The 19,607-nt window shown below is 42.9% G+C and overlaps 1 protein-coding gene and 1 long non-coding RNA gene across 2 annotated transcripts; both read left to right on the forward strand.

Annotated features, from left to right (window-relative positions):
* The first annotated feature begins 1,072 nt into the window (after positions 1–1,072).
* LOC307208130 lies at positions 1,073–5,377 on the forward strand. The gene is made up of 4 exons (XR_013835004.1): positions 1,073–2,694; positions 3,297–3,383; positions 3,754–3,900; positions 5,121–5,377. It is a non-coding gene; the product is annotated as an uncharacterized lncRNA (long non-coding RNA).
* Positions 5,378–5,386: 9 nt separating this feature from the next.
* Positions 5,387–10,748, forward strand: LOC307207776 (telomeric repeat-binding factor 2-like; the record flags this gene model as incomplete). The annotated part of the gene is made up of 4 exons (XM_079961837.1): positions 5,387–5,391; positions 5,991–6,109; positions 7,475–7,527; positions 8,364–10,748. The coding sequence occupies 4 exons, from the start codon at positions 5,387–5,389 to the stop codon at positions 8,544–8,546; spliced, it is 360 nt and encodes a 119-aa protein (XP_079817963.1). The 3' UTR covers positions 8,547–10,748.
* Positions 10,749–19,607: the final 8,859 nt, after the last annotated feature.

Consider the following 19,607-nt stretch of genomic DNA (forward strand, 5'->3'; position numbering starts at 1 on the left):
TCTGCCCGATGTCTGTGGGAACCTGCCCGGCTGCCCCCTTGATTTAATAGACTTGTAGAGTTGCAAGGGCTCCTCAAGGATCATCAGGTCCAACCCTTTGAAATGCAGGATTTGCTCCTCCAGTGGAGGAAAGAGTATTTGGAAAATCAATGTGGAGGGGCGGGCAACCTTTATTGGGTAGCCTCAGGCAAGCCTTGCCCTAACGTACTTCACAGGGCTGTCTTGAAACTCCACTCCAGACTCTCAGGAAGAGAAAGGGCAGAATAGCAAACCACACAAACCAAATCTCCAGGGTGTGACGTTTCTGTAGACAAAGTGGAAGAGACAGGGAAGATGATTCTCAGTACAGGACTAACTGGATGCCCAAATTTAAGATGGGGAACACTGTTGGAAGACCTGGACATGGAGGAAGGAATTCATTTCCTTTAAGGGCTCAAATCACCACGTGTAGGATTTCCCAGGGCAAACAGCGCGCTGCCCATCGCCTTCCCTTCTACCCTCTGCGCTTTGTGGGCCTCCAGGCAGAGGAGCGAGCAAAGAGCCCCGCTGGGACCGGGACGCCGCTGAGACTACAGGGTCCCGGGCTCTGAGCCAGCGATGCTCTCGGCGGTCCCCCCGTCGCCCTCCTGCCTCGCCCACCGACCACGTCAGGGGCAGGAATCCTTAAAGGGCGCAACTTGCGCTACGCCCCCTTCCCGGCGTGTTGGCGCACGGTAGGAGGGAAGATGGAGGAGGGTGGCTGCGGAGCGTCCGAAGGAGCCACGGAGGCTCGCGAAAAGGCCCTAGAGGAGGCGGTGAGCCGCTGGACCGGCCCCTTCTACGTCCACCAGGCCCTTCAGGCTTTCCGGGCCGGCCCAGTTAGTTTGACGAAAGGGGCATTTGGGGAACATTGGCGCTGGGTTCAATATTTCTCAAGGTACAGTGGTACCTCGGGTACTTAATTCGTTCCGGAGGTCCGTACTTGACCTGAAACTGTTCTTAACCTGAAGCACCACTTGAGCTAATGGGGCCTCCTGCTGCTGCCGCGGCGCCGGAACACCATTTCTGTTCTCATCCTGAAGCAAAGTTCTTAACCTGAAGCACTATTTCTGGGTTAGCTGAGTCTGTAACCTGAAGCGTATTTAACCCGAGGTACCACTGTACTTCCTGCTGAGGAACGTGAATGTAAATAAATAATAATAATAATAATAATAATAATAATAATTTTATCATTTATACCCCGCCCATCTGGCTGGGTTTCCTCAGCCGCTCTGGAGGGCTCACAGCATACAGTATATCAGAACATACTAAAACATCAAACATTAAAATATATTGCCTAATAGCCCCAGTTCCACTTATGTCACCATTACGTATTTACATTTATATATCACATTTAATAGTCATTAGGTGTTTTCATTTAAGAAAAAGTGAACCTAAAGCAACTTAAAATATAATACAATCTATGTCCCTGGAATGATTGTCATTTGCCTTTAGAAATTAAGGGAACCTATTTTAAAAGAAAAGGCACAACGTAAAACTAACCAACAGCACAGAACCCAAAAGGAAGGTCTGAAAACAGCCAGTTGTGATTCTCAGCAAGATGGTTAGGATACATGCCCCCTTAAATGAATGCCTCCTAAAGCCCATCACAGATAGTCACGAGAAGGGTTAGGATCACCCCACCTACACTTAGCCTCCTAAGTACAGTGGTACCTTGATTTATGAACTTAATCCATTCTGGAAGTCTGTTCTTAAACCGAAATGGTTCTTAAACCGAGGTGCACCTTCCCTAATGAGACCTCCCACCTCCGGTGCCCTTCCACCGTTCGTATTTCGTTCTTAGACTGAGGTAAAGTTCTCAAACTGGGACACTATTTCCAGTTTTGTGGAGTTCGTAAACCAAATCGTTCTCAAACAGGACTGTTCTTAAACCCAGGTACCACTGTACCTGAAAACTTCAGCGCCCTCTTGAAATCTATTTCAAATTGGAGAATGTTGATGCGTATATTAAGAGAATGAGTTTAATGAGTTTTGGGTATAGCCCGTAGTTGAGTCTGATGGTTTCCAGAAGCCAACCGCTAGGAATGGCCTAGCACCTTTGGAGTAGAGTTTTAAGAAGCTCAACTACTTTACCACCCATTTTCTTACAGTCATTATTTCTGTATGTCTGTAAATAAAATCTGCACATACTGCATTTCTGCCCTACAAAACAGGAGCCCCAACAAAATATCTGACCACAAAGATGAAGACACTAAAAAGCGATGTGTTTGTGTATATAGGGATACTAAGGATATTGTAGATTACACACAAAAAGCAAGCAAATGCGCAGTGACTCCTGGGCCAAAGGGCATGTTGGGATGAAGTTGGCTGTCTGTATATGGTCAGGGGTATAAGGTATGGGGCAGGGCTTTGGTGCCCTGGCCCAAGCCTCATTACACCTGATTTGCTTAACTATCTGATTTTGCTCAGTGACTGTTTTGACTGTCTTGTTCTTCTCCAGCTGTGCTTGCACGGCCCCTAGCGCAAGAGAAATGTATTGGCATTCAGCTGCAGATTGTGCAGTTTCTGTCTAAGACTGATGAAGATTGGACCATTGATCCCAAGACCAAGTTAATGCCTCTTGAAGATGCCCTTGTTATTTTGGATAAGATGAAGGATGAATTGGACTTAAACATTGAGGTAGCAGAAGAAATAAGAAAAAAAATAAAGGAAGCGGTAAGTGTTAGCATTTCCTCTTCTGTAGGCACTGATGACTGTTTCTCAGCCTAGTTAGAAAGTATGAGGACAGCTGTCTTTAAGTTTCAAAATGCAGTATATTTCAGAAAGGGTTTAATGAAGGTTCTAATTCAATGCCAAGATTAACTCTTGCCTATTTTTCTTCTTGCTTAAATTAAGTTTTTCAATAAGTTCACAAAAGTTAGTAGAAGCAAGGAGGCAAGATTCCTATATGGTGGGATGAAATGAGAGAGAAATGTATGCTCAAAGGTGCCTGAGTTTATTGGAACTCAGCATGTTTTCCTTCTTCGGGAAATCCAGGGTAATCCAGGAAAAATTGGCTTCTTGACTGACTCTCCTAAGGCATCCATTATTCCAATGTTGTTAGCCTACAGATATTTAAGTAGCTTGCTTTACTTGAATTTAAAAATAATTTTCTTTAATAAGTGATCTAATATTACACAATGAAGACCCACTGAGTTGAAAATGTAAAGCAGATCTAGAAAACTGCCGGGGGGTTGCTCCCAAACAGTATCTTCTTAGATTAGGAACATTCCCCCAAAGTCTTCCTTGCAAACCATTATTTTGTCTTTCTTCTTCAGGCTGTCATAACCTGCATTAAAAACAAAAAATATGCACAAGCCAGAATGATCTTGAATAAACACATGACAAAGGACCCAAGTTCGAAGGTGAGCTTTCAGCAGGTATGAGTTCATGTTGCAATTGTTGTTGTTGAAATGTGCCTCTTGTAGGGTCATTTCACTACAAAGCAGAGTCATGGTTTGTCCTTCCCACTTCTCCAATTCAGTGAGTGTCTTAAATACTTAGGAGTTTATTTTCCTCCTTACGCAATGAGAAAAATTATATCCGCAAGCAGCACATGTTGCTACAGATTGTGCTCTTGTCATCATTACGTTCATGCATTAGTGACATTACCTAGACTGCTCTTGTGGTTTGGCTTGTTTTGTTTAAACGTTTAATGACTGGAAAAATTGCTTTTATCTCTGCCCTGTGCTGCAATTTGCTTGCAAGTTCTGAAAAACATTTCCCTTTTCTTAGAAAATGAAGTCAATGTTGCAGAGAATCATCCGAAGAAAAATCTTAACTCATCCAGCCATCTTGAACTTCTCCTATAAAGTTTTCCAGCAGAGAATACTTCTGTCTTTAGAAAGCTGCTGGAGTGTCCCTGAGCCCTTTCTCTTAGAGGTAAGCAAGGGTATGGGGTGTTGTTTGATTGTTGTAGTAGTGGGAGGACTATAGCTCCGTAGCTGAGCATCTGCTTTGCATGCAGAGGATCCCAAGTTCAATCCCTGACATCTCTAGCTAGGACTGGGAATGTCCCCTGTTTGAAACCCTGGAGAGCCACTGTCACTCAATGTGTGGTGATAGAAAACTATGTGAGCCAGCTTTTTTTCTTCCTATGTTCCTGTGTGTTGCTGGAGCACTTGAATATCACCCACATTGCCACAGCAGAGCTCTTGCCGTCTAAGCACTGTGATCAAAAAAGCACATTGAACACCTGAGGCTTAAGACAGAAGCCTTCTCACTGAACAAACTATTATGTGTTTGGGAAATATTTTTGTGAAGAGCAAAGTGCCCCACTGCAGAACAGAACAGGGCTGCAATGTCACATTTGACATATATCAAGCTTGTAACCTGACAATGTTTTGGACTAGCAATACCCAACAGCTCCAGCATCATGAGGCTGTGCTGCCTGGGACTTAGGGGAGTTGTAGGTAAAGCATCTTCAGGGCACCAGCTTGGGCATGGCTGCTGTATAGAAGTAGAAAAAGAAAAAGAAAGTAGAGAAGTGTTGTCTAGTAACTGTGTTCACACTCTCTGTTTAAGATGGCAAAAAAGGATTTGATCAGATAGAGTCCGGGCTCAATCCTTTGGAAATGGCCAGCAAGGAGGAAATGGTGAAAGAAACCTCAGAGTTGGCAGCAGCAGATAATCCTGAATCTGTGGGAAGATCTGATGAGACTTTGGAAGAGCCCAGGCCTGAGGGAGGGCTTAGCAATACAGCGGAAGAATAGCCAAAGTCTCTGGAGGGAGGCCGTGAGACAGTTGCAAGGCTTTTGATGGAGGCAAAGGGAGCTGTTTTGGAAGTTGCTAAAGTGGTTGATGAATGCCAGGCAGGTTCAAAGCCAGAAGAAGAAACCAGTGGAGCTGCAGAGCCTGCTATAGTTGCTGATGCCACTGTCTCAGCAGCTTCCAGTGACACTGACAGGTTAGCAGCCTATGGCCTCTTCCAGTTTTGACTCCTTTGCCATGCTGGGCAGCTGTTTTGCCATACAACTTCTGGCTCTCAGCACTCAAACTCAAATTGCACCTGCTGCCAGGGGAGCAAGGTCTTTGGGGTGAGGTCAACAACATAAACTGGCAAAACTTGTGGAGCAACCTGCTGATGTTTCTTTATTTTGCAGATGCTCGCCTAAGAGGATGGGCTCCCATCCATGTTTGGCTTCTGATTTCCACGCAGCCAAGTGCCAAAGGGAGGAGGAGAATCATGCTGCCTCCAGGCCACACCCTAGTAAATGCTCAGTGTCCATAAGCACACTGGTTATGGGGTCAGAGAGCGGGAACCCCCCAACTTCCTGCCAAGTTTCATCCAAGAGGCCTGCAGCAACTTTGGATGTCCAGCCTGCGCAGCCTCAAATACCCACCCAGCCTGATGATACCTCCCAATAGCATGAAGCATTTGGTGCCACTTTCCCCTTTGCAAGGAATCCATTAGAAGGCCTTAGGCCTCAGCCCAGAAGCTCTAAAGGTGGTTTGCAGTGGTAGGGTTGCATTGCTGTGCATCTTCTCCCCCAGCTAGTAGAATCAGGTGGCGAGAGAATCAGGTTCACATAACTTGTCTTAATCTTTATTACTCAGATTGCAAAGATAGCAGAATTGACAATACGGTCTCTGGCCCCATTAAAGACTGCTCAACAAATTTATTGTGGCAGAAGCACCTGTGCCAGACTCTGCTTTGTCAGATGCCTGGAATTTTAGCTTCAGTTGCCAGACAAAAGGTAGAAATTGTTATTTCTCTCCCGGCCCCCTCCTTCCGTCAGTTTCAAGGACAAGAGTTTAGGTTTCTGCCACCAGCTATTTGCTCATATTTAAACTGTTATAGGTCTCTGCAGTAGTGTGTTTGCTGTGACAAATTAACCTCATTCCTTGTCTGATACTTAAACTCAGCGTCTCCATAATTTTGGTTATGTGTGACATTAACTGATGCAGCTCAGTCCTGTCCCATCTCCTTGTGGGGTAAGTTTTCCTCACTTGTGTTTCTCTGTTCCATTCAGATTAGCTAAGAGGAGACAAATTTGTTCAGATGAGAATGAAGAAGAGGATCTCCCAGGTGGTGAAGAGGTTCATAGGGACCGGGACTGGCCTGAGACCCCCAGAGACCCCCGACACCTGGGTAAGCAGCAGCTGTTTGAATCTGCTTGCCTGGTTTTGGGTGCTCAGCATGATCAAGGTTTCTTTGCCCCAAGGCTGCTATTGCAGAAATATAGCAAAGCTACTCTCCAAATAGCAAAGCGGCCAAGCAGCTGAGGCTCTCCTCAGAATGTCAGGCCAGAAGCTTTGAGTTCCCATTGTCTGCTCCATAGATTTGGAACCTGGTGAAGCAGCTAGTATCCTGTACACAGTAAGCAGAGGGGTTTTGAGGTACAGCTCTTGGCTCAAAAAAGTAAAATACTTGGACTGCCTGCTCCAAGTGCACAGCAGCAGCACCGACAAAATCATTGCCTTTTGCCTCAGACTGGCTTCTTGTTCTGCAGGATGCTCAACCATGGCTCCATGCATTAAAGCACCTGTGCAGTTTTGATGGCTTCCCACATTGCATTACCCAGTGACATCACAATGACATGGGGGGAAACATCGCCAGCATGGCAGGCAAAGACAACTGTTAAGTGCGATCCTTCAGGAGGCTTGCTTAGGCTATGCACAGGCTGGCTAAGGCAAAACTCTCAAAACCTGGTAAACATCTTACAAAGCAAAGTGATCAATTTTGTGAACCATGCTAGAATGGGGTGGCACCTGTGAGTGAACATGGATGGCCGTTTGCCACATAGTTTAGAGTTGCCATATCTTGAAGAGCAAAAAAGAGGACAGCCTGAGTCAGGGAAAGAAGTGCACCCACGTGCCTCTTTTCCCAGCTTGGGCTGGCAGCAGCAGCGGTGTATAGAGTCGGCCAAGCTTTCATTTACCGTATATACTCGAGTATAATCCGACTTTTTCAGCACATGGTTTATGCTGAAAAAGCCCCCCTCAGCTTATACTCGAGTGCGGTGGCGGTGGAGGGATGAGCGGCCCGAAAAGAGCCCTTTCAGGCTGCTCTTTCCTCCTCCTCTGCCTTTGCCGCTGCTGTTGGCGGCGGAGGAACAAGCAGCCCGAAAGCAGCCCTTTCAGGCTGCTTGTTCTTCTTCCACCACTGCCGCCACCACCAGGTTTGTTGTGTGGTGAACTGGCTTATACTCGAGTCAATAAGTTTTCCCAGTTTTTTAGGTGCCTCGGCTTATATTTGGGTCGGCATATACTCGAGTATATATGGTAATAAAAGAGGACATGTCCCAGACGTATGGCAACCCCAACATAGTTTCATCAGTAGTTGGCTGCCTATGCATCATGCTGCCAAGGCTGGGTAGAAATTGACCACTACCCTGGATTTCTGATGAGGGGACAGTAGTGGTAAAACCTCCCAATTACTGAGCCAGTAGCAATAACCAGCTTACTGAGTGGTTCCATGCATCCTGTAAAGTTTGTAAATGAATTTGTGTTTCAGAATCAAAGGGAAAAAGCAGCAGCAGCACTTCCCTCTTGGGTTCTAAAAAGAAGGTAACCAGGCCTACACCCAGTCTGGAGCTGAGCATACCAGCGAGGAGGACAGATAGGTCTGCCTTGATAAGACCCCTCTAAATGGAGGCCAGTTGATGAGGACCCCCTCTCCCAAATGAAGTAACTGATGAAATCCCTATTAATGGGAACATAGGAAGCTGCCATATGCTGAATCCTGGTCCGTCTAGCTCAGTATTGTCTGTGCTACAGGCTTTCAGGCAAGGTGTCTCTTTCACAGCTCTACCTGGATATGTCACAGGTTTGAAGCTGGGATCTTCTGCGTGTTCAACCACTGGACTAAGGGACATCTCCTAGTTAATTAATCAAGGGCAGTGATGGCCAAACTTGGCCCTCCAGCTGTTTTGGGATACAATTCCCACCATCCCTGACCACTGGTCCTGTTAGCTAGGGATAATGGGAGTTGTAGTCCCAAAACAGTCGGAGGGCCAAGTTTGGCCATCACCGATCAAGAGTCTTGGATACCCAGATGTTTCCAAGAAGCCTGGGCAATCTCAGCACGCCATATCTACTATCTTTGATAGCCTCTTGAACCACACTGTAAGGTGGCTGAATTTTATTACCCACATTTTGCAGAAGGAGAACTAAGTGTGGAGAGCGTGCCATCAAGTTGGGTTTAATCTCTCAAAATATGGGCCAGATATTTGCCTGCTGTGAGTCACTGGGCTACAGCCCATGTCAGCGGTAATCCTCTGTTAGCAACAGCCATGGAGCCATCTCCAGAGGGTGGGGTATCTGTCGTTCTGTCATGGGGGCAGGGGGCAAGTCTTGCAGCACTTGTTGGTTGCTCATGAGAGCCTGTGCCCTCTTCTTTCTAGATCTGGACCCCAGAGGAGCCTCAGTGGATTAAGGAAGGTGTGAAGAAGTTTGGGGAAGGGAGGTGGAAAGCCATCTGCCAGGCATTCCCCTTTAAGAACCGGACGCCTGTGGCGATCAAGGACCGATGGCGGTCGATGAAGAATCAGGGGCTCTTGGGGAATGACCTGGAAGCAAGTGGCTGAGCTTCAACGCTATGTGGACATAGGGTGGGCCAGAAATACGTTTGCAGTGTATTGCATTGGGCCAGCATGCTGGTCACTGCAATCTCTTAGCATCCCTCTGCTTTGTCACATAGGATCTGCCCCTCCCTGAAAATACAGATTCAGCCAACAGAACTTGAATAAGATATATTCTATCCACAAACAGGACAACATCATCTTATATTCTCAGGATAGGCAAACATTCTTATTTACTTTTGGAATCAACTTACTTCAATTACTATTAACAACATACCACACTGCACCAAAATCCAAAGATGATGCATTGCCTTGAGTTAATTTAAAACTAAATATTATTTTTACTGAAACTGCAGTATTTCATATTTTGTGTTGCAATTGTGTTTGTGTTGCACACAAACTATAGAATTGTATAGTTATCAAAATATTTCCAGTGTTGGACAATGGACCGCCTTGCTACGATTGGTAAGAAAGTAATGAGTTCTTTAGAGTCTATGTTTTTTGGGTTTTTTTGTATCTTGGAATACTGTTAAAATAAAAAGATCTGGAGTGAAGTCAGTTGTGTTCTTTATTATTGCTGTTAGCTGTATGTGAACCAGGGACCAAACAACCTGTATAAAGGAACAAGTCCACCATAAATGTATATTTGTCCCCTTAGCGTCATATCCACACCAATATTAGGGGCTTATAATTGATGTGATGTTGGGATGGAGTCCTATACCATCTGTGGAAGATTCTGAGTGAAAGTTCTTTAATTTTTGCAGACACTGACTTGAAGGGTTTGTTCGTCCATATGCCTTTACAAATTGAGTCTTCCGTTGTTACTTTTAGATCATATTCCCATATTGATTTTAGGCTAGACGAATCCCCAAATTGGTTCTGTATTAAGTGACCATAAATTTTTGATACTATTTCCTGGGTATCCCCATTACCTAGTGGCACCTTGGATCATTCAAAAGAAGTTGCATGTAGTTTAGCTTATCAGATCGTTTAGTAAATGTTTAATTTGTAGAATTTGAAGCATGTTTAAAGTTAATTCCCATTTTTAGTACACTTAAAGTTACTGGTCTTACTCCTGTAAAAAAATCACAGTCTGAAATAACCCAATTTTACCCTGTTCCTTATTTTAGCTTTTAAAGTATAATCTTTCAGACTGGCAAATGCCTGCAGAGCAGTGAGCAGTGAACAACCTGGGGAGATTCCACTTTCATTTTTCCATATCCTCAATTTAGTTTGTAAATATGGGTTATTCATTTGGGCAGTAATTTTAAGGATTAAGGTTTTTGAAAGATAAAGCACATAGCAGACCTAGGCCTCTTTCTTTTTCTTCAAACTGATCCATTTCTTACCATCCTTCATAATCATAAAACCTAGCTGTGTCTATTGGAATGCATCATGGTATACCGAGGGGTTTGGTAAACCTCAACCACCTTCATTAAAAATAAATAATAATAATAATAATAAAGATTTCATGGGCAACCTTGAAGACTTAACTTGAAATATGAAACAATTTTAGTTTGCCATTTGGAAGTTGGAAAAAAGTAGGGAGGACCCGAAAGAGGAACAGAAAACAAGGAATTAACATGATATGTACTGCTGCAATAGAGCCTAAAATGGAAACGTTAAATTTGTTCCACTTTTAAAAGTCCATGTTCATTTTTAAAATAATGGGATAACTCAGTTTAGATTCATGGTTCATGATTTTTAGAATTGGCACACCCAAGTCTCTAAATGCAGAGCAGCATATAGGTGTATTAAGAATATGACAAGTGTGTATTTGAATCAGTGGTGGAAGACTGAAAAATATCAGCATTGATTTTCCAATGTTTACTTTTAAACCTGCCACTTCAGAAAAAGATGTTAATTCTTCCTTTAATGCACTGGCTGACCCCTTAGGGCCTTTCATCATCACAACAATATCTGCATACATTGTCAACAGATGATCTTTGCCCTCTCTCGAATATCCTTTTACATTTGGATTAAGACAGATATTAGTGAATGGTTCAAGAGAGAAGGTGAGGAGCAGTGGGGACAAGGGACAACCTTGTTTTGTCCCCCTCCAGATTGCAATTGCTGAGGAGTCTGTTATTGTTAGGGCAGCTGAATTATTTGAATAGAGTTTAGCTATTGCTGTAATAAGGTGATTGCCTAGTTGGCATGTCTGCAAAATGTTAAGAGATAACAGAATTCCAGACCATCAAAGGCTTTGTAGTAGTAATAATAATAATAATAATAATAATTTATAATATATTATTTATACCCCGCCCAACTAGCTGGGCGCCCACTCTGGGCGGCTTCCAACAAAACATTAAAATACAATAATTCATCAGATATTAAAAACTTCCCTAAACAGGGCTGCCTTCAAATGTCTTCTAAAAGTCTGGTAGTTGTTGTTCTCTTTGACATTTGGTGGGAGGGCGTTCTACAGGGCGGGTGCCACTACCGAGAAAGCCCTCTGTCTGTTCCCTGTAACTTTGCTTCTCGCAGTGAGGGAACTGCCAGAAGGCCCTCAGAGCTGGACCTCAGTGTCTGGACAGAATGATGGGGATATACAGGGGTATACAGGAGCGCCTAAGGAACAGAAAGCCAAGAAGAATGGTTTGGTGAGGCACTGTGAATCACATTCAACAAACGGTCTTCTGGTTTAATCCTGCCCCTGTGGCAGTCTATCTCCTGGGGTAAAATCCTAAAAGCTCAACAACCTCAATTCTAAAAATGCTCAACAACTTGGGGGTAAAATAAAAAAGCTCAACAACTGCAAAACTGCAACTGGTCGGCCCTCACACATGTTTACACCATGAAATCTGGCCCTCTTTGGGCACCCCTAGGCGTAAAATGAGTTGCCAAGCCCATCGGGTCAATGGCTCTTATTATACAGTACTTCAGTTTGTTAAGAGCTTGATCAATTCTTCTGCAGAATGTTATCTTTTGTTGTGCTTTCTTTGTTAAAGGTTTGATACCACATCTTTTCACTATTATTATTATTATTATTATTATTATTATTATTATTTTAGGTAAAGGGTTATTTTGGTTATATAAAACTCTATAAACATATTTATAAAACTCCATAAACATATTGCTAATCTGATTTTAGTCATGAGTGAAAGTGCCATATTTAAGGTGCATATTTAAGGTAATTGTTTATGTAAATTGCTTTCTTTTGCTAGTTGTTCTCCCTTTAGGACAGACTGTTCCTATCACCACTGTTTTTCCTGTTCCTTTTTTAGCTAGTGGGACTGGCCAAAGGCGGAGCTAGCTGCTGTGCACCTGGGGGTGGGGCGAGCGTCCCACGGGGGTGGGGTGGCAATGTCAAAAACCCTCCAAAACTGGGAGATGCCCTTCTTGTGATGATGCCCACAAAGGAGAAGGTAAGCCATTTCCCTCAAAGCATCTAAGGTGGCCCTGAGGACAATCTTTAAAAATTAATCTAACCATGACAAGGTTCCCTATGTTTCTAAATCTTGAGGGATAGCAAAAGAAGCAGAATGCAGAAAGAATTAGGAATCCTACTTACACTTTAGATGAAGAGTGTCTCTTCTTTGCGTTAGAAAACATTTTTGCTTACTCACAAACTACCTCTTCTCGCCTGAACTATCCTCAAATAGTTGCTCTTCCCGAAGTCCTCATCCCAAAGTCACTCAGCAGAGGGACGTGTCACAATAGAGGACATGACACCGTTACTTTAGCTACCTTGCTTAACAATGGGCATTGTTCCCCATAATATTTATTTTTCAGATATATCTTTCAGTAGGTTAAGCAGTCTTATTTCATTTATTGAGAAAAGATCTAGAGCTGGCTCCATCCAGCACGGTGCATTTCTGGAAAGGACAGGAAACACCACACATACACACTTTTCAACATGGTGGGGTCACCAAGGGAAAATACTTCTGGCCTAGATTACGCCTGCTGTTTCTCACTTAATAGTTAAAAATAACCCCTCTCAACACCCTGTAGTAATCTGTTCAGTATTATGACTTCACCTTTAGGCCTCCTTAGGCTGCAAGGAAGTGAAATGTTATGAGTTTGTGGGTGCCAGACACTGAAGCTCTGGACACTGAACATCTGGGGAGTTGATAAGCCTTGTTTAAATGTACCCAGTGCTTCTTTCTGGGGGGACAAAGGAGTATGCATGAATCTAACGGGAGAAAAAACTTAAAATTTTAAAACTAAGGGGCAGTATTTCAATATGAGTAGGAAAATTACTATTTTTCATCATCACAGCCAGCAAAGAAGTGTAAAGTTAATGAGGACTCTGCAAAAACAAAAGATGTTGTGTAATATAAGGTAATGCATGTTCTTTGTACTTTTGTATGATGTTTTGGGGGTGGTATTGGGCTACAGGGTGGGCAATTTCAAAAGTCTTTATAGGGGCTTGCGCAGCATTGTTCTGAGTCTTTCCTACCTCCATGGAAGGAGGGTAGGAAACTGTTGCAACAGAAAATAAAGATCTGCCTTGCTTTCTATGGATCTTGTCTCCTCCATCCATTCATGTAACGGATCACGGACTTGGGGGACTCAGTTCCTTGGGGAGTTGGGCAGCAAAACCCAACCCTATTTTTTTCTATAACAGGCCCACACACCAATGGGTGTTCTACAGAGATGTTCACTTTGAGGAAGGGTAGAGAAACCTCCCAATTTAACATTCTTCAGCAATACCTGGCTCTTTTATCTCCCTGACAAAATAGGCACTCACCAGTTAATCACCCACCTACCTGCTGCCCAGCACTCTCCTGCCTGAGCTGACAGAGATGGTCTCAGGGGCTGTGTTGAGGAATCCCAGAATGCTGGTTTTGAGGGACTTCAACATCCATGCTGGCTCCCTGCTATACTCTAGAGCTTAGAATGAGAAAACAGGCTGGAAGACGGCTTGAACGCAAGTGGGGGAAAACTCTGGTTGTATGCAATTGAATACTGGTGAGGGCTCATCATTGAGCCTACCTAGTGGCAGTGAAGACAGCAAAGAAGCTTTACTCTGCTGCCTCTTTTGCATCCTCATTGTGCTGTCCAGCAGAGCTTTTCCAGGTAGTATGGAGCCTGCTACAGTCTGGCCCGAAGGAGGTGGGAGAACCAATGGCAGCTTGCTGTGACTTGTTTGCAAGGCATTTTGAGGATAAAATTGCTTGCATTCACCAGGATCTTGACCCCGCTGTTACAGTAGATTAATCTCAAGGGGCCTTGGTGGATTAACATTCCATGTCCCTTTAAATATGCTTGTGGGAGTGAGGCTTAGAGGTTTGCTTTGGTTTTTTCCTTGTTTTTATTATGTTTATTATTATTACATTAAACAGTCATGTCTTCCCCCAAATAATTATGGGAGCTCTAGTTTTTTTTACATGTGCTGTGAGTTGTTAGGAGAGCCTTAATTGCCCTCCGAGAGTTACAGTCTCAGAGTGGTATAAACAATCAATCCTTCTTCCCAGGGAACTCTGAGAACTGTAGCTCTGTGAGAGGAATAGCGGCCTCCTAATGACTCTCAGCACCTGTAGGAAACTACAGCTCTCAAAATTCTTTAGGAAAAGCCATGACTGTTTAAATTGCTATCATAGCTGTTATAAGTAATAAAACTGCTCCTTTCCCCCTTATGGGGTACCCAAGAGCCCATATAGAGTCCTTTTGTAGGTTCTCTATCGGTAGGAGAAAATAACAGAGACCAACCAGACTTTTTTTGAAATGACAGACAATATGGATTTGATTGATATCTGGAGGACAAAGAACCCCTTGGGAAGAGAAGGAACATTTTTCTCTGAAGCCCAACTGACTTGGACAAGAATCGACCAAATATGGATATCTAGAGGTCTGGCACCGAAGGCCAGAAAGGTGGAAATCTGCCCAAAGACCTGCTCCGACCACAATGCGATTAAGATGGACATGACACTATTACCAACCGGCTCCTTTAGATGGAAGATGAATGACAATCTGTTTAGAGATCAGGAGATTTCTAAGAAGGCCCAAAAAGTTTTAAAGGATTATTTTGAGATAAATATGACCACTACGGTGGAAAAAAGAATCATCTGGGACGCAAGTAAGGCCGTGATGAGGGGGTTCTTGATACAACAAAATGCTGTAAAGAAAAGGTCACAAAATGAGAGGAAAGACAAAATCTTGGAGAAAATTAAAGAATTAGAGAAGAAGTTAAGATCAAATCCGAAGTCACAGCCGATTCTGAGAGAAATTAAACTTCATCAAGCACAATATTCTAAATTGATAAACCAGGAAATAGAGTGGAAGATTAAATTAATGAAACAAAAAACTTTTGAATCGGCGAATAAATGTGGAAAACTGCTAGCTTGGCAGTTGAAGAAGAGACAAAAGCTAAACACAGTCACAAATTTAGAGATTGAAGGAAGAAATATTCAGAACCCGGTGGATATTAGAAAGTGTTTCCAGAGATACTTTAAAAAGTTGTATACCCAAGGGCCGCAAAATGAGATTGGGATTAAACAATTTTTGGAAAAAAACGGTCTACCAAAATTGTCACAAGGAAATAGATCAATCCTGAACTGCAAAATAACATGACAAGAGATTGAACAAGCCATTCAGAACTTGAAATTGGGCAAATCTCCAGGGCCAGATGGGCTGACCTCCAAGTACTATAAGACATTAAAAGACTATTTGATACAACCACTGATGGAGGTCAGCAATGAAATTATGGAGGGGAAGAGGGCGCCAGAATCGTGGAAGGAAGCCTTCATCACATTGATACCAAAAACGGAAGCTGAAAAGACACAACTTAAGAACTATCGTCCCATCTCTCTTTTAAATGTGGATTACAAAATATTTGCAGACATTTTGGCAACTAGATTTAAAAAAGTTCTAAATGAAGTAATTCACAAGGACCAGGCGGGCTTTCTCCCAGGTAGACATTTGTTTGCCAATACAAGGAACATTATTGACATTCTAGAACTTTTGCAAACAGACATAAACACAAAAGCAGTGTTAATTTTTATTGATGCGGAGAAGGCCTTTGACAACATCTCCTGGAAATTTAAGAAGGGAAATCTAAAAGAAATGGGAGTGGGACGGGGGTTTGAGAATGGGATTGATGCAATATATTCAGAACAAAAGGCTAAACTGATAGTTAACAATGTGGTTACAGAAGAGTTTAAAATCGAAAAAGGAACACGACAAGGCTGCCCTATTTCCCCATTGTTATTTATTTCGGTTCTGGAGGTGTTGCTGAATATGATCAGAGGGGACCGGTGGGTGGAAGGAATTCAGGTCGGAGCCAAACAATATAAACTCAAAGCTTTTGCAGATGACCTAGTTCTGACCCTGCAGGAGCCAGAATCTAGTACGAAAAGAGTATTACAATTGATTCATGACTTTGGTCGGGTGGCGGGATTTAAATTAAACAAACAGAAAACTAAGGTATTGGGGAAAAACTTGACGGATGCAGAGTCGGAACGGTTTCAGAGAGAGACAGAATTAAATGTGGTTAAAAAAGTAAAGTACCTAGGGGTAAACATAACAGCAAAAAATCTGAGTCTATTCAAGGATAATTATGAAAAATGTTGGTCAGAAATTAAGAGAGACTTAGATAGTTGGACAAAATTGAAACTTTCTTTGTTAGGCCGAATTGCTGCCATTAAGATGAATGTATTGCCAAAAATGTTGTTTTTGTTTCAAACACTACAGATTGTAGACAAGACGGAGTGCTTCCGGAAGTGGCAGAGAGATATCTCTAAGTTTGTCTGGCAGGGCAAAAAGCCCAGAATTAAGTTTAAGATATTAACCGATGCGAAAGAGAGAGGGGGCTTTGCTCTGCTGGACTTAAAGTTGTACTATGAGGCCACAGCTTTCTGCTGGCTAAAAGATTGGCTACTTCTCGAGGACACTGACGTATTGGATCTGGAAGGTTTTAATAATGCTTTTGGTTGGCATGCATACTTATGGTATGATAAGGTTAAAATCAATAAGGCCTTCAAAAACCATATTGTCAGGAAAGCAGTGTTTAATGTCTGGACAAAATATAAAGACTTATTGGAAAATAAAACTCCGAGGTGGCTATCGCCTCTGGAAGCTAAGGCCCGAAAAAGACTCAATATGGAGGCCAAATGGCCGAAATATTGGGAAATTCTAGAAAAAGACGGAGACAATTGGAAATTGCAGAGTTTGGAGAAAATGAAGGATAAAGTGCGATACTGGTTACACTACGCTCAGATTAAGGAAGTTTTTAAAAATGATAAAAAGTTAGTGTTCCAGGTGGAGAAATCGAAATTGGAAACAGAATTGTTAGAACCTAAGACTAAGGTACTTTCAAGAATGTATAACTTGCTGTTAAAATGGAACACAAAAGATGAAATGGTTAAATCGGCTATGATAAAGTGGGCACAGGACATTGGGCACAATATTATGTTTGAGGACTGGGTAAGGTTGTGGACCACTGGGCTGAACTTCACTGCATGTAATGCTTTGAAGGAAAATATAATGAAAATGATATATAGATGGTACATGACCCCAGTTAAACTTGCCAAAATATACCATTTGTCTGATAACAAATGCTGGAAATGTAAAGGAAATGAAGGAACATTTTTTCACCTCTGGTGGACATGCCCTAGAGTGAAGGCCTTCTGGGAAATGATATATAATGAGTTGAAAAAGGTATTTAAGTATACTTTTCCCAAGAAACCGGAAGCCTTTCTCTTGGGTATGGTCGGCCAGATGGTGACAAAAAAGGATAGAACTTTTTTCCTGTATGCAACAACAGCAGCAAGGATACTCATGGCCAAGCACTGGAAAACTCAAGATTTACCCACACTGGAAGAATGGCAGATGCAACTGATAGACCAGTGTTTCCCAACCTTGTGCCTCCAGCTGTTTTTGAACTACAACTCCCATCATCCCTGACTAGCAAGACCAGTGGCAAGGGATGATGGGAATTGTAGTCCAAAAACAGCTGGAGGCACAAGGTTGGGAAACACTGTGATAGACTATATGGAACTGGCTGAGATGACCGGCAGAATCCGAGACCTGGGAGAGGAGAGGGTTGAAGAAGACTGGAAGAAATTTAGGACTTATTTACAAAAATATTGTAATTTGGTTGAATGTTAAGAAGGATGCTAGATCATAAATAATTGACCACCACTAAACTAGATGGAATTAGGACGATAAGTAGATTGAGGAAAATATAAACCATTTGGAGAACTATTAGACTATATTTAAAAGAATGGGACCTAAGAATATAAACAAGATGACAATTTGCTGGTTAAAATTTAAGACGATGTAAGTGGGAGCGGGAGATGTGAGGGAGTCCAAAGAGGTTTCAAAAATATGTTATGATATATGCTATATTGTTGATTATTTTTGCATTTGTATTTAAAAAATCTTAATAAACATCTATAAAAAAAAAATATTATTATTACATTAAACAGTCATGTCTTCCCCCAAATAATTATGGGAGCTCTAGTTTTTTTTACATGTGCTGTGAGTTGTTAAAAGGTAAAGGTAAAGGTACCCCTGCCCGTACGGGCCAGTCTTGACAGACTCTGGGGTTGTGCGCCCATCTCACTCAAGAGGCCGGGGGCCAGCGCTGTCCGGAGACACTTCCGGGTCACGTGGCCAGCATGACATCGCTGCTCTGGCCAGAGCCAGAGCCAGAGCCAGAGCCGCACACGGAAACGCCGTTTACCTTCCCGCTGGTAAGCGGTCCCTATTTATCTACTTGCACCCGGAGGTGCTTTTGAACTGCTAGGAACTGTGAGTTGTTAGGAGAGCCTTAACTGCCCTCCGAGAGTTACAGTCTCAGAGTGGTATAAACAATCAATCCTTCTTCCCAGGGAACTCTGAGAACTGTAGCTCTGTGAGAGGAATAGCGGCCTCCTAATGACTCTCAGCACCTGTAGGAAACTACAGCTCTCAAAATTCTTTAGGAAAAGCCATGACTGTTTAAATTGCTATCATAGCTGTTATAAGTAATAAAACTGCTCCTTTCCCCTTATGGGGTACCCAAGAGCCCATATAGAGTCCTTTTGTAGGTTCTCTATCAGTAGGAGAAAATAACAGAGACCAACCAGAGAATATTGAGAAGCAAAGCAGCTAGTAAGCCTGATCTTTATTAACTGTTGCAACAGGGTGCCCCTTTCACACACAGGAGAAGGAGGAGGACCCAGAACCTGTGGGAATGTTCAGGTGTGCAAGAGAGGATATATTGTGAGTTTATATCCTAATCCAACTTGTGCTAACAAGTTCCCAAAGTATCAGCAGAGTTTATAGACATTCCCCTTTAAGTTTGCAACGGTAACGTCTGTACAGGTTCGCTAGAACCTCTATAATAATTACTCTGGTAATTTCCCCTTTGTTCCCTCTTAAAATACAAGGCACGACACAGTCTTTATAAAAGTATAAAAGAGTTTACTCACGTTCTGTTCACAATATGATCCCAGAAGGCATACAGCTTTAAAAAGGTTACATACATTCAGAATCTATCTTATACGAAGATAGTCCTTATCTCCTCTCTTGGCTGGGAGCCAAGAGAGCATCCTTAGATGTTTCCTCATCACAGGAAGATGGCAGAGAGAGTGGCTGGCTGCCCTGTGCTTTTATCATTTACCTGCACAGGTGAGGCCACACCCACCTCTGGTCACATGCGGAGGAAGTCCGTCCCAGGAAGTTTACCTGCTTGCTTGACTGACATCCCTCTCCATGTTCTAGCATGTACACTCTAGGAATTTTGTCATTGACTGCTCCTGTGTTTACATCCCACAGAACCAAGGTGTGTCCACCCTTACATAGACATTTTTAATTGCCCAGCCTGGAGTCCAAGACCACCCCCAGAAACATCATCCATCCATCCATCCATCACAGAAGAGGTGTAGCCCAAGACCACCCCCCAGATATATTAAATAGTGGGTGGACATAGCAGATGACACAGAGATTTCTCCAAGTAGTTCCTTATAAGTAAGCTGGAACTGAACTGAACAGCAAACCGTTCAGCCGGCCTGCTTTTATAGGCAGTCGACTGTCAACATTGTAACAACAACAACCCAGGTTTTCCCGCCTAAATTAGGTAACTGACGTGGACCTGAGTGAAAACTATATACACGATACCCCTGGTGGCCAGGGTGAAAA

Source organism: Podarcis cretensis (assembly GCF_951804945.1).
Source record: "Podarcis cretensis genome assembly, chromosome: Z".
Lineage (NCBI taxonomy): Eukaryota > Metazoa > Chordata > Lepidosauria > Squamata > Lacertidae > Podarcis > Podarcis cretensis.